Below are 18,392 nucleotides of genomic sequence, written 5' to 3' on the forward strand. Positions count from 1 at the left end.
CTGCCTCTGAATTTAGCTGGAGGAATACAGACATAACAACACTGCCATTAATCATGTAGTGGATCGTATTTGTACTTTCTCTCTGGAATGGGTGGAGAAAAATAGAGCTTTGGGAAGGTGAAATACTGTGTGGACTAGTGTGGTAGCGTTTCTGGGTGCAGCTTGTCTCTGAACTCCACTATCATTCTTGTGATTTCAGAATTGTAGGATTATTTTTTTAACAAGTTATTTAAAGCTTCTGACTGTCTTTCATAAGCTCTGTGATTTAAATTATAAAGAAAAAAATTTAATCTAGAATGTGGAAGAACAGACCATTTTCACATATTCTTCACATTTTATTCTTCCTGAGTTTGAGTCATCCTGCTCTTGCCTTTAGTCCTTTACTGGTATTTTTCGGAATTAAGAGATTTTCTGGTGCCTTTTTGCCTGATTGTTGGAAGTACTCTGATTGCTCTTTTCCACCTGTTGTCTGCAATTCATTCCAGCTTATTCTGCAACTTCAGGGATCCCTGTATTTCCATTATTCCATTTTCTGCTTTACATATCTCAGCCAAACTTCCTCTCTTCTTGAAATAAACATTTAATATTTATTAGCCTTGGCATAAGCATGTACATGGACTTTGTGTGTCTAAGCATGCTTCAGAGAGTTGTGGTCAGTATCACAGACTCTAGCTGGAGGCCTGTAGCTAGTGGTGTTCCCCTGGGGTCAGTGCTGGGTCCAGTCCTGTTCAACTCACTCATCAGTGACTGGGCATGTGAAGGCACGGAGTCTACCCTCAGCCAGTTTGCTGATGGCACCAACCCGGGAGGAGCGGCCGATACCCCAGCAGGCTGCGCTGCCAGCCAGCCAGAGCTGGGCAGGCTGGAGAGCTGGGCAGAGAGGGACCTCACCAAGTTCAGCGAAGGCCAGTGCAGGGTCCTGCACCTGGGGAGGAACAACCCCCCACACCAGTACAGGCTGGGGGTGACCTGCTGGGAGGCAGCTCTGCGGAGAAGGACCTGGGAGTTCGGGTGGGCAGCAAGTTGCCCACGAGCCAGCAGTGTGCCCTGTGGCCAAGATGGCCAGTGGGACCCTGGGGGGCATTAGGGGCAGCGTGGCCAGCAGGCTGAGGGAGGTGATCCTGCCCTGCTGCTCTGCTCTGGGGAGGCCACATCTGGAGTGCTGGGCCCAGTGCTGGGCTCCCCAGTTCAAGAGAGACAGGGAGCTACTGGGGATGGTCCAGCAGCGGGCTATGAAGACGATGAGGGGAGTGAAGCATCTCCCTGATGAGGGAAGGCTGAGGGAGCTGGGCCTGTGTGGCCTGGAGAAGAGAAAACAGAGGGGATCTTATCAGTTGCTACAAATAGCTTAAGGATGAGTGCCAAGAGGACGGGGCCAAGCTCTTTCCAGTGGTGCCCAGCAACAGGACAAGGGGCAACAGGCACAAACTGCCACACAGGAACTTCCATCTGAATGTGAGAAAAACTTCTTTCCTTTGAGGGTGACAGAGCACTGGGACAGGCTGCCCAGAGAGGCTGTGGGGTCTCCTGCTCTGGAGACATTCAGAACCTGCCTGGACACAATCCTGTGCAACCTGCTCTAGGTGAACCTGCTTTAGCGCAGGGGGTTGGACTAGATTATCTCCAGAGGTCCCTTCCAACCCTGACCAGTCTGTGATTCATAAGCATGTGTACATGCTTGGGCATCTAAGAAATGGAAGGGAAAATATACAATAAAATTATTGGGAAGAAAGTTATGGTATTATTGTGGGATATGAGAAGCATGTACATGGCAAAAAAACTGAAGAGTTCGTGGTGGAGGGCCATATTTTTTTATATCCATTTTTGTGTGGGATACTAAAAGTTTGTGGGGGTGATGACCAGGGTTAATCTATAAGCAAATAAGCCTTCCTGTTTCTACTAGTTGTGGGTCAATTTATTCTCCTAGGAGGAATCTTCTTTTTCTTAACATTTGATTCAGATGGTCTTTTACATTTGGGTAGAAGCAAATAGATCTCAACTGAAATTATAGGACTGTCAGCAAAAATAGCTTTATCCGCCTGTATAGGTTTCTACAAGCTGTTACTGTAATTTACCAGTGGAATCTTTCATTTCCAGGCAGATCATTGCAATCCTTACGATACTGTCTAAATTCCTTAATTTTTCAGTGCCTTCTGAGATAGGCAAAAGGTCACTCTCAGGCACCCAAAGATTTTGCTTTTAGGTAGGGCGAGGATTTTGTGACAGGCAATTGCTAGCAATATGTATGCAAATGCTCTGTATCTCTCCTATATACAAGGTATGTACTTGCTGGAAAAAATGCAAATATGTACTTTGCCTTACCACAGTATTTCCTATAGGACAAACTAAACCCAAAATTTATTACTGTCTTGGCCCTTACTATAAATACTTCTGTTCGTACAGTGTTTTAAAGTTCTCAGTCTACCAACTAAATCCCAACATGGATCTTAAATATATATTTCTGTGTCTAAATGGTGAGAATTTGAATGTTTTCATGGTAATTATTTTTGTCTGCTTCTGCATATTTTTTCTCTCAGGAAATTTCAAATCTTGCTCATGTTGTTTAATGAGCTGGCTGGTCAAGCATCTGATGCCCCGGTGGGAACGTTCAAAGTCACTGAACACATTTTTACTTAAATGCTGCTGACATTTCTGTCTGTTTGATTTAATGTACATTTTCCATAGTTAGATTACCAATCAGATGGAGCATAGTACAATCATTCCTCTGTGCTGTAAACACGCGCGCATCCGGCACAGAAGTGAGCTTTTTGCTGTTGGTCCACATGGCAAGACTGTTTTCAGATTCTGCTGGCATTCGGGAAGACTTTAAAAGTCAGTTTAAATTAGAAATAAAATTTTGAATCTCTAATGAAAATTCTAAGTACAGAATTAGTCTGTGGTATTTTATTATCAGCCCATTTCAGGTGCAGAGCCTCTCTGTTTTGTTGTAACCTGGTAGAACTAGGCTATTACAAACCATGAAGTATTTGGTGTAGGGTTCTGCATGCTACATTGTCTGACACAGTCAAATGCTAAAGGCCTCAACATTTTGAATTTATAAATATCCATATTTATATTTAATTTCTTTCTGTTCAGAGATCTTAAAATGTTTGCCATCTGCATGCTTTCTACCCTTGCTGTGAATCATGTAAGTATTAATGATAGGGCTTTTGACTAATTATTAATGAATTTTTTCTGTGAAAATCAAAACTCTAAATAGTTTTTGCTTCTCATGGAAGTTCAGCATTCTTCCTACTTTTGCCCAGAAGGCACCTCTTTTCATGCTAAAGGTAAAAAAGATAACATTGCACCACTGAAAAGTCCATGTATTTCAGATGTCCTCTTCATCCATTTTGGTTCTTTTGGGGGCCAGTGCCTGCAAGCCCAAAATTTCTTGGGGATCTTGTCTTCCCTGCCCTCCTTCTGTCTTTATCAGGCAATAAGTAAACTGATAAACATTTTCAAGAGGAGGCAGTTTGTAGGATCTGTCTTTTGGCTGGCAGCAATTATACCCCAAACTGTCATATATAGGTCTGTCTCGTGCACTGAGTTAAACCAAAGATACGTCCCAGAAAACTACACTAAGCCCCGAACTGATGTGGATTTTGATGCTATACAGAGGTGTCTTTTAAGTTGATATACATATGTCATAACAGTTCCAATTTTCCTGCAAAAAATTGAGTAAGTCGTTCTGCTGAAAGAGGAGAGTGGCTCCTGGTCATGTGATTGCCAAATGATCCACATACAACCTCATCCTTAGTTTCTGACATATGCTGAGGATAAAGATCCTTTTTACCTTCTTTCCCAATAACAGATTGTTGAGGTAGCAGTATTTTCCTACTGAAGGTGCCTGAAAAATTAGCTTCTCCTAATTTATTCTTGCTTTTCCTGTAGTAAAGTAAAAAAACCCAAACAACAAACCAAACAACTTTGCAGACTGAAAGAGAAAAATACCATTATATGGTGAGGCAGAGGGAGAATCCTGTAATTTTGACATCTTAATCTCAGAGCTGGTCATGAGACATGAACGAACAGAGGGCATGTCAGCAATCATTTTATTTCTGTGAGGTTTTTGAGTATAGCATGTTGAAGTTAGCCTAAGATTACCAGGGGGTAGGTAAGTTTTCAAGGATCTAATTATTGACTCTATTAAAAAAAAACCCCAACCCAACAAAAAGAAACAAAACAAAACCCATGGGCTGGATCTTTTATCACTTAATTCTACACCTTAAAGTAAGTACAACTGCTGTCAGGAAGCACTTTGCAAGCTGGTTTGCACAATTCATTGCTGGCGTGCAGCCAGTGATCAGAGCTGTAGCCCAGCTTGCTAGCTGCCAGTGTTCTGTTGTGTAGGAAGGGAGCCCAAAATAGCATGCCTTCTTACTACCTCCCTTCAGGGTGCTTTAACGATTTTGCAAAGGTCAGTAGAAACAAGTATCAATTAAAGTAGCTTTGTGTCTGCCTTTAATGTATGCTCTTTACAGGCAGTGGAGAACAAAGTTGCTTTGAATGTAATTCTGCCACCTCTTTCCTAGGAATACTCTGTGAAGTTTTGGCTGTCTGTGAGCATCCAAGGCAAGGTGATTTGCTGATGTCTCACAGGTCGACATTAAGCTAGCCTAGCTGAGTAGGCTAAAAATGCTGTCTTGGTCAGTTGGCTCCAGCAGGAGTCGTATCATCACGTGTATTCATTTAGTAGCCTGCGATAAAATGAACATGCCCTTAGAACTGGAAATATCCTGTCTGGCTTCCAGTCATTTGATCTGCTCACAAGCACAGTCTCTCTTGAATATTCTGCTTGGTTTATACATCAGTCAAAAGATAAAATATCCTGATGGTAGATAATGAACATATTTATGAGATGGATCTGGGAAAAAAAAAGTCGAGCAGAGGATTTTGAATTTTGCTTTCATTTAAAGATGAAGCAGAGTTTCACTGGGAGGTTTAGTGACAACTTGATATAATTTAGACAGTGATCTATCTGAAGAAACATTAATGTTAATTAAAGTGGTATTGGAGAACTTCAGCAGATGACAGCAGCCAAGCTGGCTACAAGATATTTTTAGAAAATTGACTTCATTGCATTCAGTGTGACTCATTTATTAAAGTAACAGATGAATCAATAGCTCAGCTTCTTATGACAGTCACTGAATGTGGAACTGTATATAAAGACTGTGTTCATATCTTTGGTTAGAATACAAGTTATAAAAGCCAATCTATATTGATTCAGTCCAAGTGCACAAGTGTCTTGGACATGATGTAGTTGTGCACTAATAATCCAATGAGTCCATTGGCACATGCACGTATACAGGGGCACAAGGGAAATCCAGTCAGAAGTCCAAACTAACTGTATGGAAAATAACACTGTGATAATTTTAACCTTATATCCAGAATAAATGTTTAAAAATGAGAAATTAAGTTTCTGTTTTAGATAGGGTATTGAAACACAGCAAACAGCTCATAAAAGGATAACATTAAAATAATGGATAGTTTGTTGTTTTAACAGAGCTGTAATTTATTTATTTTTAAGTTTTGCGTTCTTGAGTTCTCTTCCCATTTGGGTTGTGGTTCATTGACTCTTGCCTCCTTTTGAGCACAGTTCTTCCTAGTTTTTTAACTTTCCTTAACCTGGATGAATTTCAGGTTTTCCCTCCTCAATGATACTCTGCTTTAATTTGTGAAGTAGTAAAGCTTCCATCTGTTCCAATACAACCGTATTGGCCTCACTTCAGTTTATTTCCTCTATTTTGCTGATTTCTTAGGTTGCTATAGAAACCTTGCTTTCCACATTCTCCGAAACATTTTTGTGAACTTCCTGCGAACCCAGTCTATGCATTATATGCCAACCTGAGATGCACTTTTTTCCAAGAAGTTTCCTAAAAAAGATGCAAAGTTTCTATTCTTTCACAAACTCCTGTGCAAATTGTTATATAAGATTTGTTATTTTCTAATTAGTTTTATGGATCTATATCCTGTCTTTTCTGATTATCTCCTCAAAGACCTTCACCAGTTTAGCCCAATATAAGGTGTGGTTCTTTGTTTTTATTGTGTCAGCTCGGATTTCTACATCTAGGAATAATTTCACTCCTCTTCTGCAAAGCTATTAGACACCTCAGTTCTCTGTATTACATGCAGGGTATGGCGCAGACCTGATGAGGCTGATGTTTACTGAAATTTGAATATAAATTGTGGAACCTTTCAGAGATTATCTGTTACATATAGATGTGAAAAATTAAAGCTAACTAGTATTTAAAATAATTTCATTATTAAATAGTCTGGCTTGCTATAGTGTGAAAATACTGCAGTTTGGGAGAGACAGACGGTGCAATAGGTCTCTCTAGATGAAGTTTGTGACTGTCTTTTCAGCTTGCTGGCAATACCTGGCTGTATATTTACCTTTGCTCTTGGTTGGGTCTGTATTTGTTCTGAGACAAAATGTCATTTATATTGTAGGATGCTGTGTCTTTTGTTGTTCAACTAGAGAAAACTATAATAAAATCTGTAATAAAACTAAAAAATGAGAAAGATGAAGAGTGAATCTGCACAAAAATTGGGTCCCTGATGAACTGAATTCTGGCCTTTCTAACATGTTCTTTGCTGCATTATATTCTGGAGTACAAAGCCCACAGTACTTAATGTATACTCATGCTAGCTGGTGCCTTGCTTTTCTGATCACAGTGTAAAAAGCAGACTGTTTTTAAATTTTATCTGTATGTTATTGTTCACTACTCACAGGCTGCCAAATAGGCAGCTTAAAACCTTTTATCTCATAGATACATTATTATATAGTAAAACCAAAAAATCTGTTCCTCACATATACTTACGAAGACTTCAGGCTGTGTTAACTAGTTCCTCCCAGTGTGTGTGACGCCTTTAAACTTCTGTGAAACTCACACCCAAACTTTATACACAGTCAAATGTCTGTTATGTCCTCTATGGTACCAGAGTTAACTAGCAATCTGCTGTGGTGGATCTGTCTTCCAGGAGTTATAAGATGGTGTGAAACCTTAATGTTATGAAATGAATGTAGTATTGATTTCCTTAGAAAACCTTCATTTCAGCTCCTAGGTATTTATAGAATTGTATACATGTGTCTGGTTCTATTTCAGTTTCAAATGTGTTGTTATATGTGTAGCCTGGATTTTCAAGCTAAAGGTTTTAGTCTGTGATTGAAAATGCATTAAGATTGGTATGGTGAGCTGGAGCTATAGGTGAGTGATTGTTTATTTAAACAGTAACATAACTTTCTCTTTAAAAAATGTGGAATTGTAACTGACGTTTTACTTTAAATGGTGCTACCATTTGGACGGCAACTTGGCAGATTCAGCGTATGTTAAACTCTTGACATAAAATTTTGCAGATGTATTTGCAGAAAATGATGCTAATTAATGGTTTAAGCAAGCCTGATGAGTTTACTGAGTCAATTATTTTGATTTTTAATTTTTTTTCCTGATGTATTCCAAGAAAGTGCTTAATAGCTGTGCCAAGGGTGGCCAATAAAGAAGCCTGCCAGGTTTCCTGGCTGGTGGAGTGCTGGCAGCAGAGGCCCTGTTATCCATTTCTGCTAGAGGGTAGGAAGTCAATGAAGTTATTTTTTGGGTACTCCAGAGTGCGGACATGAATGGATCTGTAAGAACTGAATAAAAAATGTTTTCTTACAGATATCATTTCAATAGCAATAGTCATGTGCAGTGATAACATGCACTGAAGAAAGCAATCCTTCATCATGATGTTAAAACAAATTTTTGTAGCTGTCCCTGAAAACACTATTTGAACAAAGGTCAGGTATAGTGAAGAATAGAAGCTCATATTTGTACTTGCACTGGCAAAAAAAAGTTTCGATTCTCTTCAACTTTCAACTCCATTGATGATTAGTATCAATGCTGTAATCTCTGGACCCTGTCTCTACCTTGGAAATCATAGGTGATATTACATGGAGCAGTGGTGGCCTTCACACTTGACTTTTCCTATGCAGACTTAATCTTCTGTCTAAAGCCTTCAAACTCTTAATTGCTGAGAGTGACTTAAATGTAGAGATGTGGAAAGGAAGGACTTGTGGGGAAAATCTTACTGTATTTTCCATGTTACTCTCTCCTCCTCTTTTTAGGTTGAGAAAACGGTATGTATAATAATATCAAGATTTAATATAAGGAAATATATCTGCATAGAAATACTGAAAATTCCAATACTAGGGAAGATTATACAAATGCACATTTGATAGCTGTTTACTGCTTTACAATAAATAGTTTCTTACGTGATTTCCTTTTCTGTAGGACCCAGAAAATTACTAGTGTTGCTGTGCAGAGCCAGCAGGGAGGTCATTAGTGCAGTTATATTTTTAGGTCTGAATTGTCACTATCAATGATACTGCTTTATATATAGAGAAATAGTAAAATAAAAGAAGCCATGTCTGCACGTCTCTGGGGAAAATGTAATATTTACCACCATTTATACTACATGCTATTCATACATCTTCAGTATGTGAACTGTTCTTTACCATAAATTTCTGCAGAATGTAGACAAGTTCAGTAAGTTCAATGTGGAACAAACCCCTCTGTTTTTCTATATCAATGCCAACTATTGTGCATAACCCACTTTTTATTACCAGTCATGAACTGCAGAAACTTTTCCAACATGGAAGCCATAAACTGTGTGGTTTGTGAGGTCTGTACCTGCACGTCTAATTAAAAAAAATATCAGTTTATAGAATTGAATTTGGATGCATTTAAGATTGTATAGCAGCTTAGCGAAACACTGAATACAAAGCACATAAGGCTTCAAGTGTTTACCCATATGACTTAGACAACAAACAAGAAATTGTAGAATATGATGACTGATGGCTGTTAATATAAAGAATAATATCCTGCTGATAGTAATTCTGCTTGGTTGACCTAATTCTTGTCTTTCAGACTATGAAGGACACCTTGTTTCTAATGTTTAATCACATTAAGTTTTTTCATTGGATAAAGAAATGAAAGGTTGTTTTTTTGCTGCTGTTGTGGGGCTTGGTGGCTTTTACCTCTACATTGGGAGGAATGTTTGTGTTGTGGAACAAGTCATGACACCATTTGCATGCTGTGTTTTGTATTACTGATTTTAAGAATATTTTTCTTCTGATTTTAGAGAATATTATTTTTCTCCTGATTTCAGGTTGGGTGGGACTATATCTGCATACAAGATAGTGCCAGACGAAATAGAAGAAATCAAGGTACAGTATTACTGCCTTTGAACACTGAATTTCTTTACTTGAAAAATTACAGAAATATTACATTAAAAAGCCATGTTATTTCTTGGTTTGAAGTGTATCATGGGGGAAAAAGTATCTAAAGTAAAATTATTAGATCCATATTTAGGCATCCAAAATAGAATTATTATTTTTACAAGTACAGATTATCTTCAGCTTAAGGTGACTTCAGTAGGGTTTGCTTGATGCCAAAAACTTGTGTAATTCAGCATATTTCTGTTTTGTTACCTGAAAAGAAATGCAGGACTAGTGTGTATATTGAGTTACATTTTCATAACAAAAGTAAATGTAAATGTAGTTCATTTTACTTTTGAGATCAGAAGCACATCCATGTTTTTTCAATATTATCTGTCTTAAGAAGGGGATCGTATGAAGTTACTGGTACTCAGAATCATTAAAAGCTCTGTGATTTTGGGACATGACAACAAAAAATACAGGTTTACTTCCAATGCAATGTGCATTACAACAAAATTCACTTTAGTGGAGTCCACTCATGGAAAGTACTTCAGCAATTTGTATGAATTTTGTTCTTCAGTGGAGTAAAAGATGGGTACTAGGTGGGAATTTGCCTAGATCTGGTAGCTTGGTCTATGTAGCTGGTTCTTTATGTGATTGGTAGTCATCAGTCTGATGTATTGCTTGCTCATTGTGATTACTTAACCTATTGTGCTGTTTCATACGCTCATTTTCAGCTGTGCAAAGGAGTCAAAAGTAGTTTAAAATCTAGTAAAGGGAACTGGTTGCATAATCATCTGATCTAGATAGGACTTCACAGTGTGTAAAGTTGTGAGGATTTATTCCTCCTCAATTAGCGTCAAACCCACTGTAAGCAAGTACAGTGACTGCCTGTATCTGTATCAGTCAAAGTTATTACACTGTCGTGATCAAAATTCTTTTCTCTCCTCTGAGTTTCATGTACACATCTGTCTTGAATTATCAAAAGGATCATGATTTCTTAGGGTAGGTCCAGTGTTTAGAGTTTGGTATTAGAAAGAAAGAAAAAATTTTCAAAACTCAGTAGTGTTATGTAGTGTTTTCACTTTCAGAGAACTGCACCAAAACTATAAAAACAAAAATGACAAAAACCCTAAACCATAATCTCTCTCCTTTAATATAAGAAATCCAGATTCGCTGACATTTTGCTGATGTTGAAGATGCAGAAAAAGAAGCAAATATTTCTGGTTTTGTTGTGTAAACTGAGTTCAGTGAACAAAGTAAGATGGAGTACTGGGAAATAAAAAATTATTTTTAGGCACTTATGGTATTAGGCAAGACCAGTAGTCAGAGGAATGTGTTTTCCCCTCCACCTGTGAAGGAGGCCTATTCTGATTTTTCAGCTCTTTCTTAATCAGCTGATGTTAAAATGCCCGAGATCCTAGGAAACAGCAAGGGGTGGGTTGGTTACTCATTGATCTAAGTTGTGCCAGCTTCTAAGAGAGGAGGGAGGATTGTATTGTTCGAAGTCAGAACTATTTGAAGTGTTTGGAAAAAATCGCCTCCTTTACTTGTTTCTGGTAGTTGTCTTGTCTTGTTCAGGTAATGGGCTTTTTGTGGTTGTGACTGAAGTCAGCCCACCTCTCACACCTTAAATGATTGAACTTCTCAAGCTGTAATACAATAGGTTTTGTTCATATGAAATAAGGCACTACTGGAAGATGCGAGGACACGCCAGCAGTGAGTATAATGAACAAATCTGTATCGCATATGGAAAAGTATTCTTTTGTATATATGTGTTTTTAGTATCAGCTGGCAAACAGGGAGACTAAGTATCCTTGCAGTAAATGTAGGGAGAGTCTTAACTTCTGAAAGGTTCTCCAAGCAGATTTTGAATAGAAAAAGGGGAGAGGAGGAAATAAAAGAGAAAGCAAATGAGATTATTGGAATGTTACTTCTAGAGAGGACAGAATCTTCTTCCATGCACAACGCCTCACAATTAACTCTCCCCTATTTAAACATGAAATATATAAGGTGTTTAATTTGATGAACTATGCAAGAATAGCTCCATTTTTAATATATAGTGTAAGTTGACAGGTTGATGAGTTATATTCACAGGAGTTGCAATATTCATGTTTTCTGATAGTCCTTACAAAGTAAACTGCTTGCTTAAATGGCAAAAGAGGGTACCTTTATCAGACAGAGAGCAATAATTGCTATGGCAAATAAATAAGTCTCTTTGACAGCATTTCCATTTATTCTAGAAAAAGTGGTAGATTAACCTCTTCTACAGCTCAAAATAATTTATGAGGAAAACATGTATTGATTTTGTTAATTTGTGCAATTACATCTTAGGTAGAACACCACTGGTAAGCCAAGACTGTATCTCTGAATTTATAGAACAGGAAAAGCTCTGTAAGCCTTAATATACTTGCCTTTAGAAGATTAATGAAATGAATGTTTCTAAATGTATTAGTAATGTAAAAAATAACCTGTATGTCTCTATAATGTTTCCATTCTGGAGTGTTTAGTGTAAGTGTGATTTTACTATGTGTATATATGTACTGTGAGATCATATGTGGTTCATGTATCTAGAATATTGCCTGTACATGTATGTACCTATTTTTTTGAATGGATATATATGTCAGTGTTGGGTATAATCAAAGCAGTGAATCCCACTTACCAAAATTAAGTGTGTCTGGCATGCTTATAGGCATATGAATTAGGAGTATTTATGGCAGAAATGATAGTATGTACCCTAGCTACCCTCAAGCACCTTAGCAAGGTTAGGAAGAATTGTGTGGAACCAATCACCAGTATGGTTCCTCAGCATCTATTGTCAGTCTGAAATGGAGTGTGATGCAGCTTACCTTCTCAAGATTTTTGTCATAGGTGCTTAGGTTCCCAACATGAGTGTGCTCAACAGGTAAACCGTATGACGATACCATCACAGGCTTTCCCCCCTGAAAACTTTTCTAGAAGGTAGAAATGTCTTCTATCGCAGGATCTTCAGGACCAATGCTTCCATAAGAGAAGCTCTCAGAGGAGGAAAAACTGAGTGAATGCCTAAATGGATGTATAGCCATCTGCATTTCTGTCATTTCTCTACACCAGTTTAAGCAATGACACTGCATTTTCAGTACCTGCTGGTTTTAAAATACTGCAGGAACTGATGGAGACAGTAAATAGAGGAATTACAGCATATTTCTGAGAAAGTGTGTAAGTTTCGACTTTCTCTAGAAGTTTATTCTTGTCAGAATTATTTGTCCTGTAAGCAAGGAGCTTTTCAAACATGCAAAAACACATTGGCAGATTTCAGTCTTGCTCCTTGTCCATGGTAGTAGTATGTTGTGCCTAAAGGAGAGGTCTTCCAAGACAAATAATTTCATGTACATAGGGACAGGTGAGCATGTCGGGCAACCCTGGTTTTGAAGAACATCTTCTGATTGGAAATTAAAGCAATTGCATTTGAGAGGAAAATAATGTCAGCAAACAACATTTCTTTATTTTTGGTTAATGACATTAATGACAAAATACAATTTCTATTACAATGTGGAGTTTGCCTTGACTGAAGAACAATTTATACGTATTACCAATGAGGGAAAGTTTGTGTGATGTGCCTGTGGGTAGTTTTATATGTCAACAGTAGCATCTTACAGTTTATAATACCATGAGAGATGTTCTTTTTGGTTTCAGCATTCTTTCATTACAAAAGAATTGCATGATGTTGTGAAGGATTGTTATTCTACAGGAAGACTTGGTGAATGAGTAGACCACTCCTTAACAGATTTCTAAAAAAATACTTTGTTTGCTAGGATTTGCAAATCAAAAGCAGAAAGGAATTTAAATTATTTTTAAAGTGTTTTCCCATATGCTTTTCATGTAGGCACATGCATGCATCTCGGTCTCAAGACCAGAAATGAATTTGGCAGCAGGTGTTCAATTCATAAAAGCAGTTCACACAAGAAAGACATTGCCATTGTATTTCATTCTTTTGAAATTGTACTTGTGGTACAAGGCAGATATTTCCAGTGTAGAGAACAAGGTTAAATGGTTACCTCCTCTAGTAGTTAATATTAAGAAATCTTCTTAGAAATTTTTCTTAGTAATGGTTGTAAATTTGTAGATTTAGATATAAAGCAGTTCTGGAGGAAGGTGGGATTTTTTTTTGTTGTTCCATTATCCACCCTTTCACACAGAGGCATACTGTGTGCTCCTCAAAGAATAGTTGTAATTGTTCTATAGTTGCTTTTTAAATGAAAGCACATATGCATAAAGTATGAAAGGGTACATTTAAGACTACAGACTTTTTCCCCTGAATAATGACAGAATATCTCTCTTTTTTGCTTTAGAAGTATGCGTTCACTTAATAGTTTATTATATGAAAATCCTCTTCATGAATAGCTGAAACACATTCCTCTCAGATTGTCTCAGGTCTGTGAAGCAACAAACTCCAGTGATGAAGATCCAAGAGTAGAAAATTATAAACAACATGTGAGAGAGGGAAGTAGCCAGAAGGGAAATGGAGAACCTTTTCTTAAAGATCAGTTGCTATAGAGAATTTAGGAACTAATGAGTTGTTAACTTTTTCACACAATTGTATCTAGAAATATCTTATGAACAAAGTAAGCTAATTTCAGTGTCAGTGAGCTGCATTTCAGAGTGAAGTTGGACACTGACGTCAAAAATCTGTACCTTTGAAGTTACTACAGATAAAATTAGTCTATTCAGAGACTGAGCACATGTGGTTTGTAGACCTTGTGGTGTCATATACCCACAGAATACTGTATGTCAGAATCTGTTCTTTATGCCAGTAGGAGTTACTGATGAAACTCATGCAACCTCTGTGTGCAGCCAAGAGACACTGGCCTAGAGCCTTCAAAGCATTTTTATGTTTATCAATGTATGGAAAAAGTAAGTTGCAATTTGTCATCAAGTTCTGGTTTATAGTCCTGTATCAAAAAATCAGGAATGAAAGAAAGGTAGTCATTAGCACTGTGGTGGATAGCCCATAAGAACAGAATTGTGGTTCAAAATATTCAGACTTCGCAAAACTGGCTTTGTATCTTGATAGTGGGTGGTGGGACACTTAAATATTTCTTGCATCTTCTACAGAATCAACAATGCATTACATAATCAAAGAGATGTGCAATTATCCTAGTTTTGCATAGGAGTTTAAGTCCTAGGTCTGATTTATTTCATTATTTCCCTGATGTTCATCTGCTAAGTATATCAGCATTTGCTGAGGGTCTCCACAAAAAGTTTCTCCAAGGTTTATAATGGCAGGCATCACAATTTGCTGAGATTATTGCTCTGTGTATCTGTGTGGATCCGGCACAAAGGAAAAATAGATTTCTCTTCCGTGACCTTTCAGAATCAGAGTTTTTTGAAGAGGGTTCAGCTGTTTAAAGTATTTGCTGCCGCCAATACCATTACTGAGAAATGTAAAGTACCAAGAAGCTTTACTATTTACCTTGCAGGAAGGGCAATTCTGGTTCTCAGTTTTGCTGCCAATGTTTTCCTTCTTCTTACCAGTCAGATTAGAATTACTAACTGATGGCACAAGAGCTCCTACTGAGTAACATGACATAAAAGGATATTATCAATTGAATATCTAATAAGTATTAACAAATAGGATCTCCATGGACTCCAAAGCTTACAGATACATGTTCAGAAAGATTTAAAGGCAATGTGTGATGATCATATGTTCTTCCATTAGATTACTAATGCTGCACTGTGTGTTGGCTAAAACTGAGGGCTTGTCTTTTAACTCTCTTAACATGCCCCCAGAAGGCAGTTTCATTGTGCTCCTGCAGACAGGAAAAGAAAAGGGTTTGCAAGTATCCCAAACAGTAACAAAAAATAGACGTTACATTGAGATCTCAATTTAGTGTATGAAATCCCTGAAAAACTTCCAGATTTGGATCTCCTACTTGGTTCTCAGGTTTCTGTAAGGAAGGCTTTCATATGGCCATGAATCCATCTAGGACAGTTGAGAAGTGGAACATGTTAGAACAGCTTTAAATCTTACTGTATTTTCCTGTAATGAAATTTTACCTGGTGTACACACAGATTTCTTCCTGAGTTAATTTTTAAATCCTGCATTAGCAGAGTCAATCACTGATTACTATTCTTTTTCAAGCTACATATGACTTACAAAAAATTTAATAAATTACATTGTTTAGATGACAGAGCTTTGAGTTTTTACTTGCTGTGTTAATCCTTAAATGCTTAAATGATCTTGCAGACTTTTGTTGTTTCTGTGCTGGAAAGAATGAGATCTGTGTGTGAGATAATGTAACAAAATAATGAAAAACATTATAGGAAACAAAAAATGACATTCCTTTATTTGTTTGTCTGAGTGTATGCATTCATGCTGTAAGTACATTCATAGAGTTACTTAGGCTAGAGATTTACATCCCTTGCAGTATTGATAATGTGCTTTTAGCTTTTTGTCCCCCCATGCCATGCATTTGTGCTCCATACTTTCAGTTCTTGTCAACAGCTGATTATATTATATTATATTGTATCGTATTATATTGTTTTTAGGTGATGGTGATTTCATTATCTGTTGTGTTATGTCAGGGTTTTTTGTTGTTGTTGTTTTAAGTTGGTTTTGTTTCTTCTAAAACTGTTTTTTATTTTTTTCCGGAAAGCGCAGTCTATGTTACATTAGATTGTGGCTTAGAATCTGGGGTTTTGGTGCCAAGCGTGGCTGTACAAGCCTGAACCGCTGTCTAGGCACACTTTCACACCACCGAAATATGAGTGTTTTGTAAAAATGCCTTTTCTATTGTGGGATTTATTTTCCCCACCTATGAAGTGGTAGTTGTGGATATCAGGTTTGACTCAATTGTTTTATTTCTGCTCAGATAGGTTTGAGACTCTTTTTGCTTGAAGAACATGACTGTTCTCTGTGCTAATGGCTATTGCTATCTCAAGCTTTTATATAGAAATTCCTTAGGGAGCACTCGCTGAAAGGGGCTTTTCATCTGTTCCTCTCATCTTTGGTGGATGATGGAGACTCACTGCAGACACAGACCTCTCAACCAAAAAAATGTCTGCACAAAAAAGAATGTAGAAAGAGATATGGCTGAAGTGTCTGTATTGCTGTTCCCTGATTATTGATTGGACAGCAGGATTCACCCGTGCCTTTGTCGATCTTCCCTGGCATTTGATGGGATTTCTATTAGGCCCAGACATTTGCTGCCATTAACAGTGTTACAGGCATGCTCTGTTTTTGCTCTTTGCCTTGCTGCTTCTGTACTGTTTTGAGAGATGTGTATGATATAAACCAAGCAACCAGGGCAGGAGAAGCTGAGCATCCATCCACTCTTTTTGGCATCTGGCACTGAAAAGGCCAATCCACTTTTTTTGATTGGAAGAGACACTAGCAAGCATCTGGAGGCGGCCCAAATTTTTTTACATCTGTTAGTGATCAAACTCTGATCACTGTTATGGACTGCTCAGTGTATCACAAGCACTCTTCTGCTTTCCTGGCAAGGACATCAAATGCCTAGATGCTCTGGGTGAAGAAGCATACTCACTAACTTCCCACGTGAAAATAGAAATTGTCTCTTCTTGTTTTTGTGCTGTTTTCCATCTTATGTTTCATAGGCTCAGTGGCCTTGGAGACAGCATGGCTCCAGAAATGACAAAGGAGACCACCTCAGCAAGCTACCTTCGTCTTTTAAGCTTTCTTGAATATAAAGATGCTGAAGCATTCTTATTAATTCCTGTTCTAATGTGAGAAGGATTCAAACTAACACATTTTATATTTTACTGTGAAATTTGGTCTTATGAACATCCAAACTAAGTTTAGCCTGTGTTTTGCAGATCATGGAATATTACAGCATGGCGAAGGGAAGGGCAGGAGGACAGTGCATCCATTTAATTTGAAATGCCATGCCATTGACATAAAAACATTTTAGTAATATTTTAGTAATATTTTTATTTACATTCCAAAGCAAACAAAATAGTTCTGTAGTTCACCTGCAAAGAGAAAAGTATCTGTAGATGAAAAAAGAAAAATAGCTGAAAATTACGTGACAAACCAGTATGTTGTTGATCTTTCAAGCCTTTCTGATTACCAAGCATTTAGGCATTCTCGGTGTTGTTGCCATTAAGAGGGGGACATTAATGTGTATCAGATTTTTCATTACCATAGTCCTGTACGTCTATTAAATCTTTCTTCACTAAATACTTTAGAAACGAACAAGAGATTTCAAATCTCTTGTTCTTTTCCCACATAAAAAATATCTCTGCTTCTCCCTGTGGCCATAGAAACCAATTTTCTCTGACTCCTTCCTGGCTTTCTTTCCTTTTCCATTTTTGCTAAATACATACCTGTATAAGTCATGACCTGAAACCCTGTTACATCTTGGGGCATCTTCTTACTTACTCTTACATAGTTCTTGTGCTTTTCGTCTGACCCAGTATACTGGACAATGCTTTCAGTGGCATCTGTTCTCACTGGAAAAGTCACTTCTTTAAACGGGATATCACTTAGCCTGAATGAGAGGAGAAAATAGCTCACCTTTGTTAAGCAGCAGATAGCTTCTTGCAAGTATAAAAGTAAATCAAATTTATATAGAAGCCCTAATAATTTTCCATATGACCTGTTACATTAAGTTTTGTTTCATTATATTTACCCTATAAGAATATATGCTGGTGACTTTTTTGAGATCTGTGAAGGAAATTTCATGTTGTCCTGTCATAATTGATTAGGGGCTTGACTGAGTTTGAGGGAGTTCTACAGTGTGATCTTTTCTTGTAGTAAATAGACTTCTGAAAGTTCTTGCCTTTTATTATTGTCAAAATAGATGAATACTGACTGGTACTGTATACATAGAAAGAAAGGAGATCAGTTGCTTTGGGTTTTTTTTGGTGTTTTTTTTTTTTTTAAACCTTCAGGCTATACAGCTATTTACAGGTAATGTCTTAGTGAATTATGAAAATTATTATTTGTAGATAAATGAAATATAACTGCAAATAGGGACATTGAGATACCGAGTGACTGGGCGACAAACCATCTGAGGAAATTCAGTGAAGGTAAATCTTAAGTGATGTGTATGGGAGGTGTGAAAAAAATCCTAAATTTGCATATAAAATGCAGTCTGATTGGATGATTGTGATCCAAGAATGAGGTCTGAGAAGTGTGCTGTGCTGGTTACTACTAGCTCAGTGTTCAGGACAAACTGAAGGGGCAAGGGGG

General features: G+C 37.6%; 1 protein-coding gene across 9 annotated transcripts in view; it reads left to right on the plus strand.

The window, feature by feature from the left end:
* Positions 1–18,392, plus strand: part of GPHN (gephyrin) — a 297,031-nt gene that overhangs the window by 115,386 nt on the left and 163,253 nt on the right. For all 9 annotated transcript variants that reach the window (XM_027777278.2, XM_013305412.3, XM_027777280.2 and 6 more), the window contains one exon: positions 9,151–9,208. In XM_027777278.2, the coding sequence (XP_027633079.1) occupies positions 9,151–9,208 (58 nt within the window). The remainder of the gene's footprint in view (positions 1–9,150; positions 9,209–18,392) is intronic.

Source organism: Falco peregrinus, chromosome 1 (genome assembly GCF_023634155.1).
Source record: "Falco peregrinus isolate bFalPer1 chromosome 1, bFalPer1.pri, whole genome shotgun sequence".
In the NCBI taxonomy this organism is placed as follows: domain Eukaryota; kingdom Metazoa; phylum Chordata; class Aves; order Falconiformes; family Falconidae; genus Falco; species Falco peregrinus.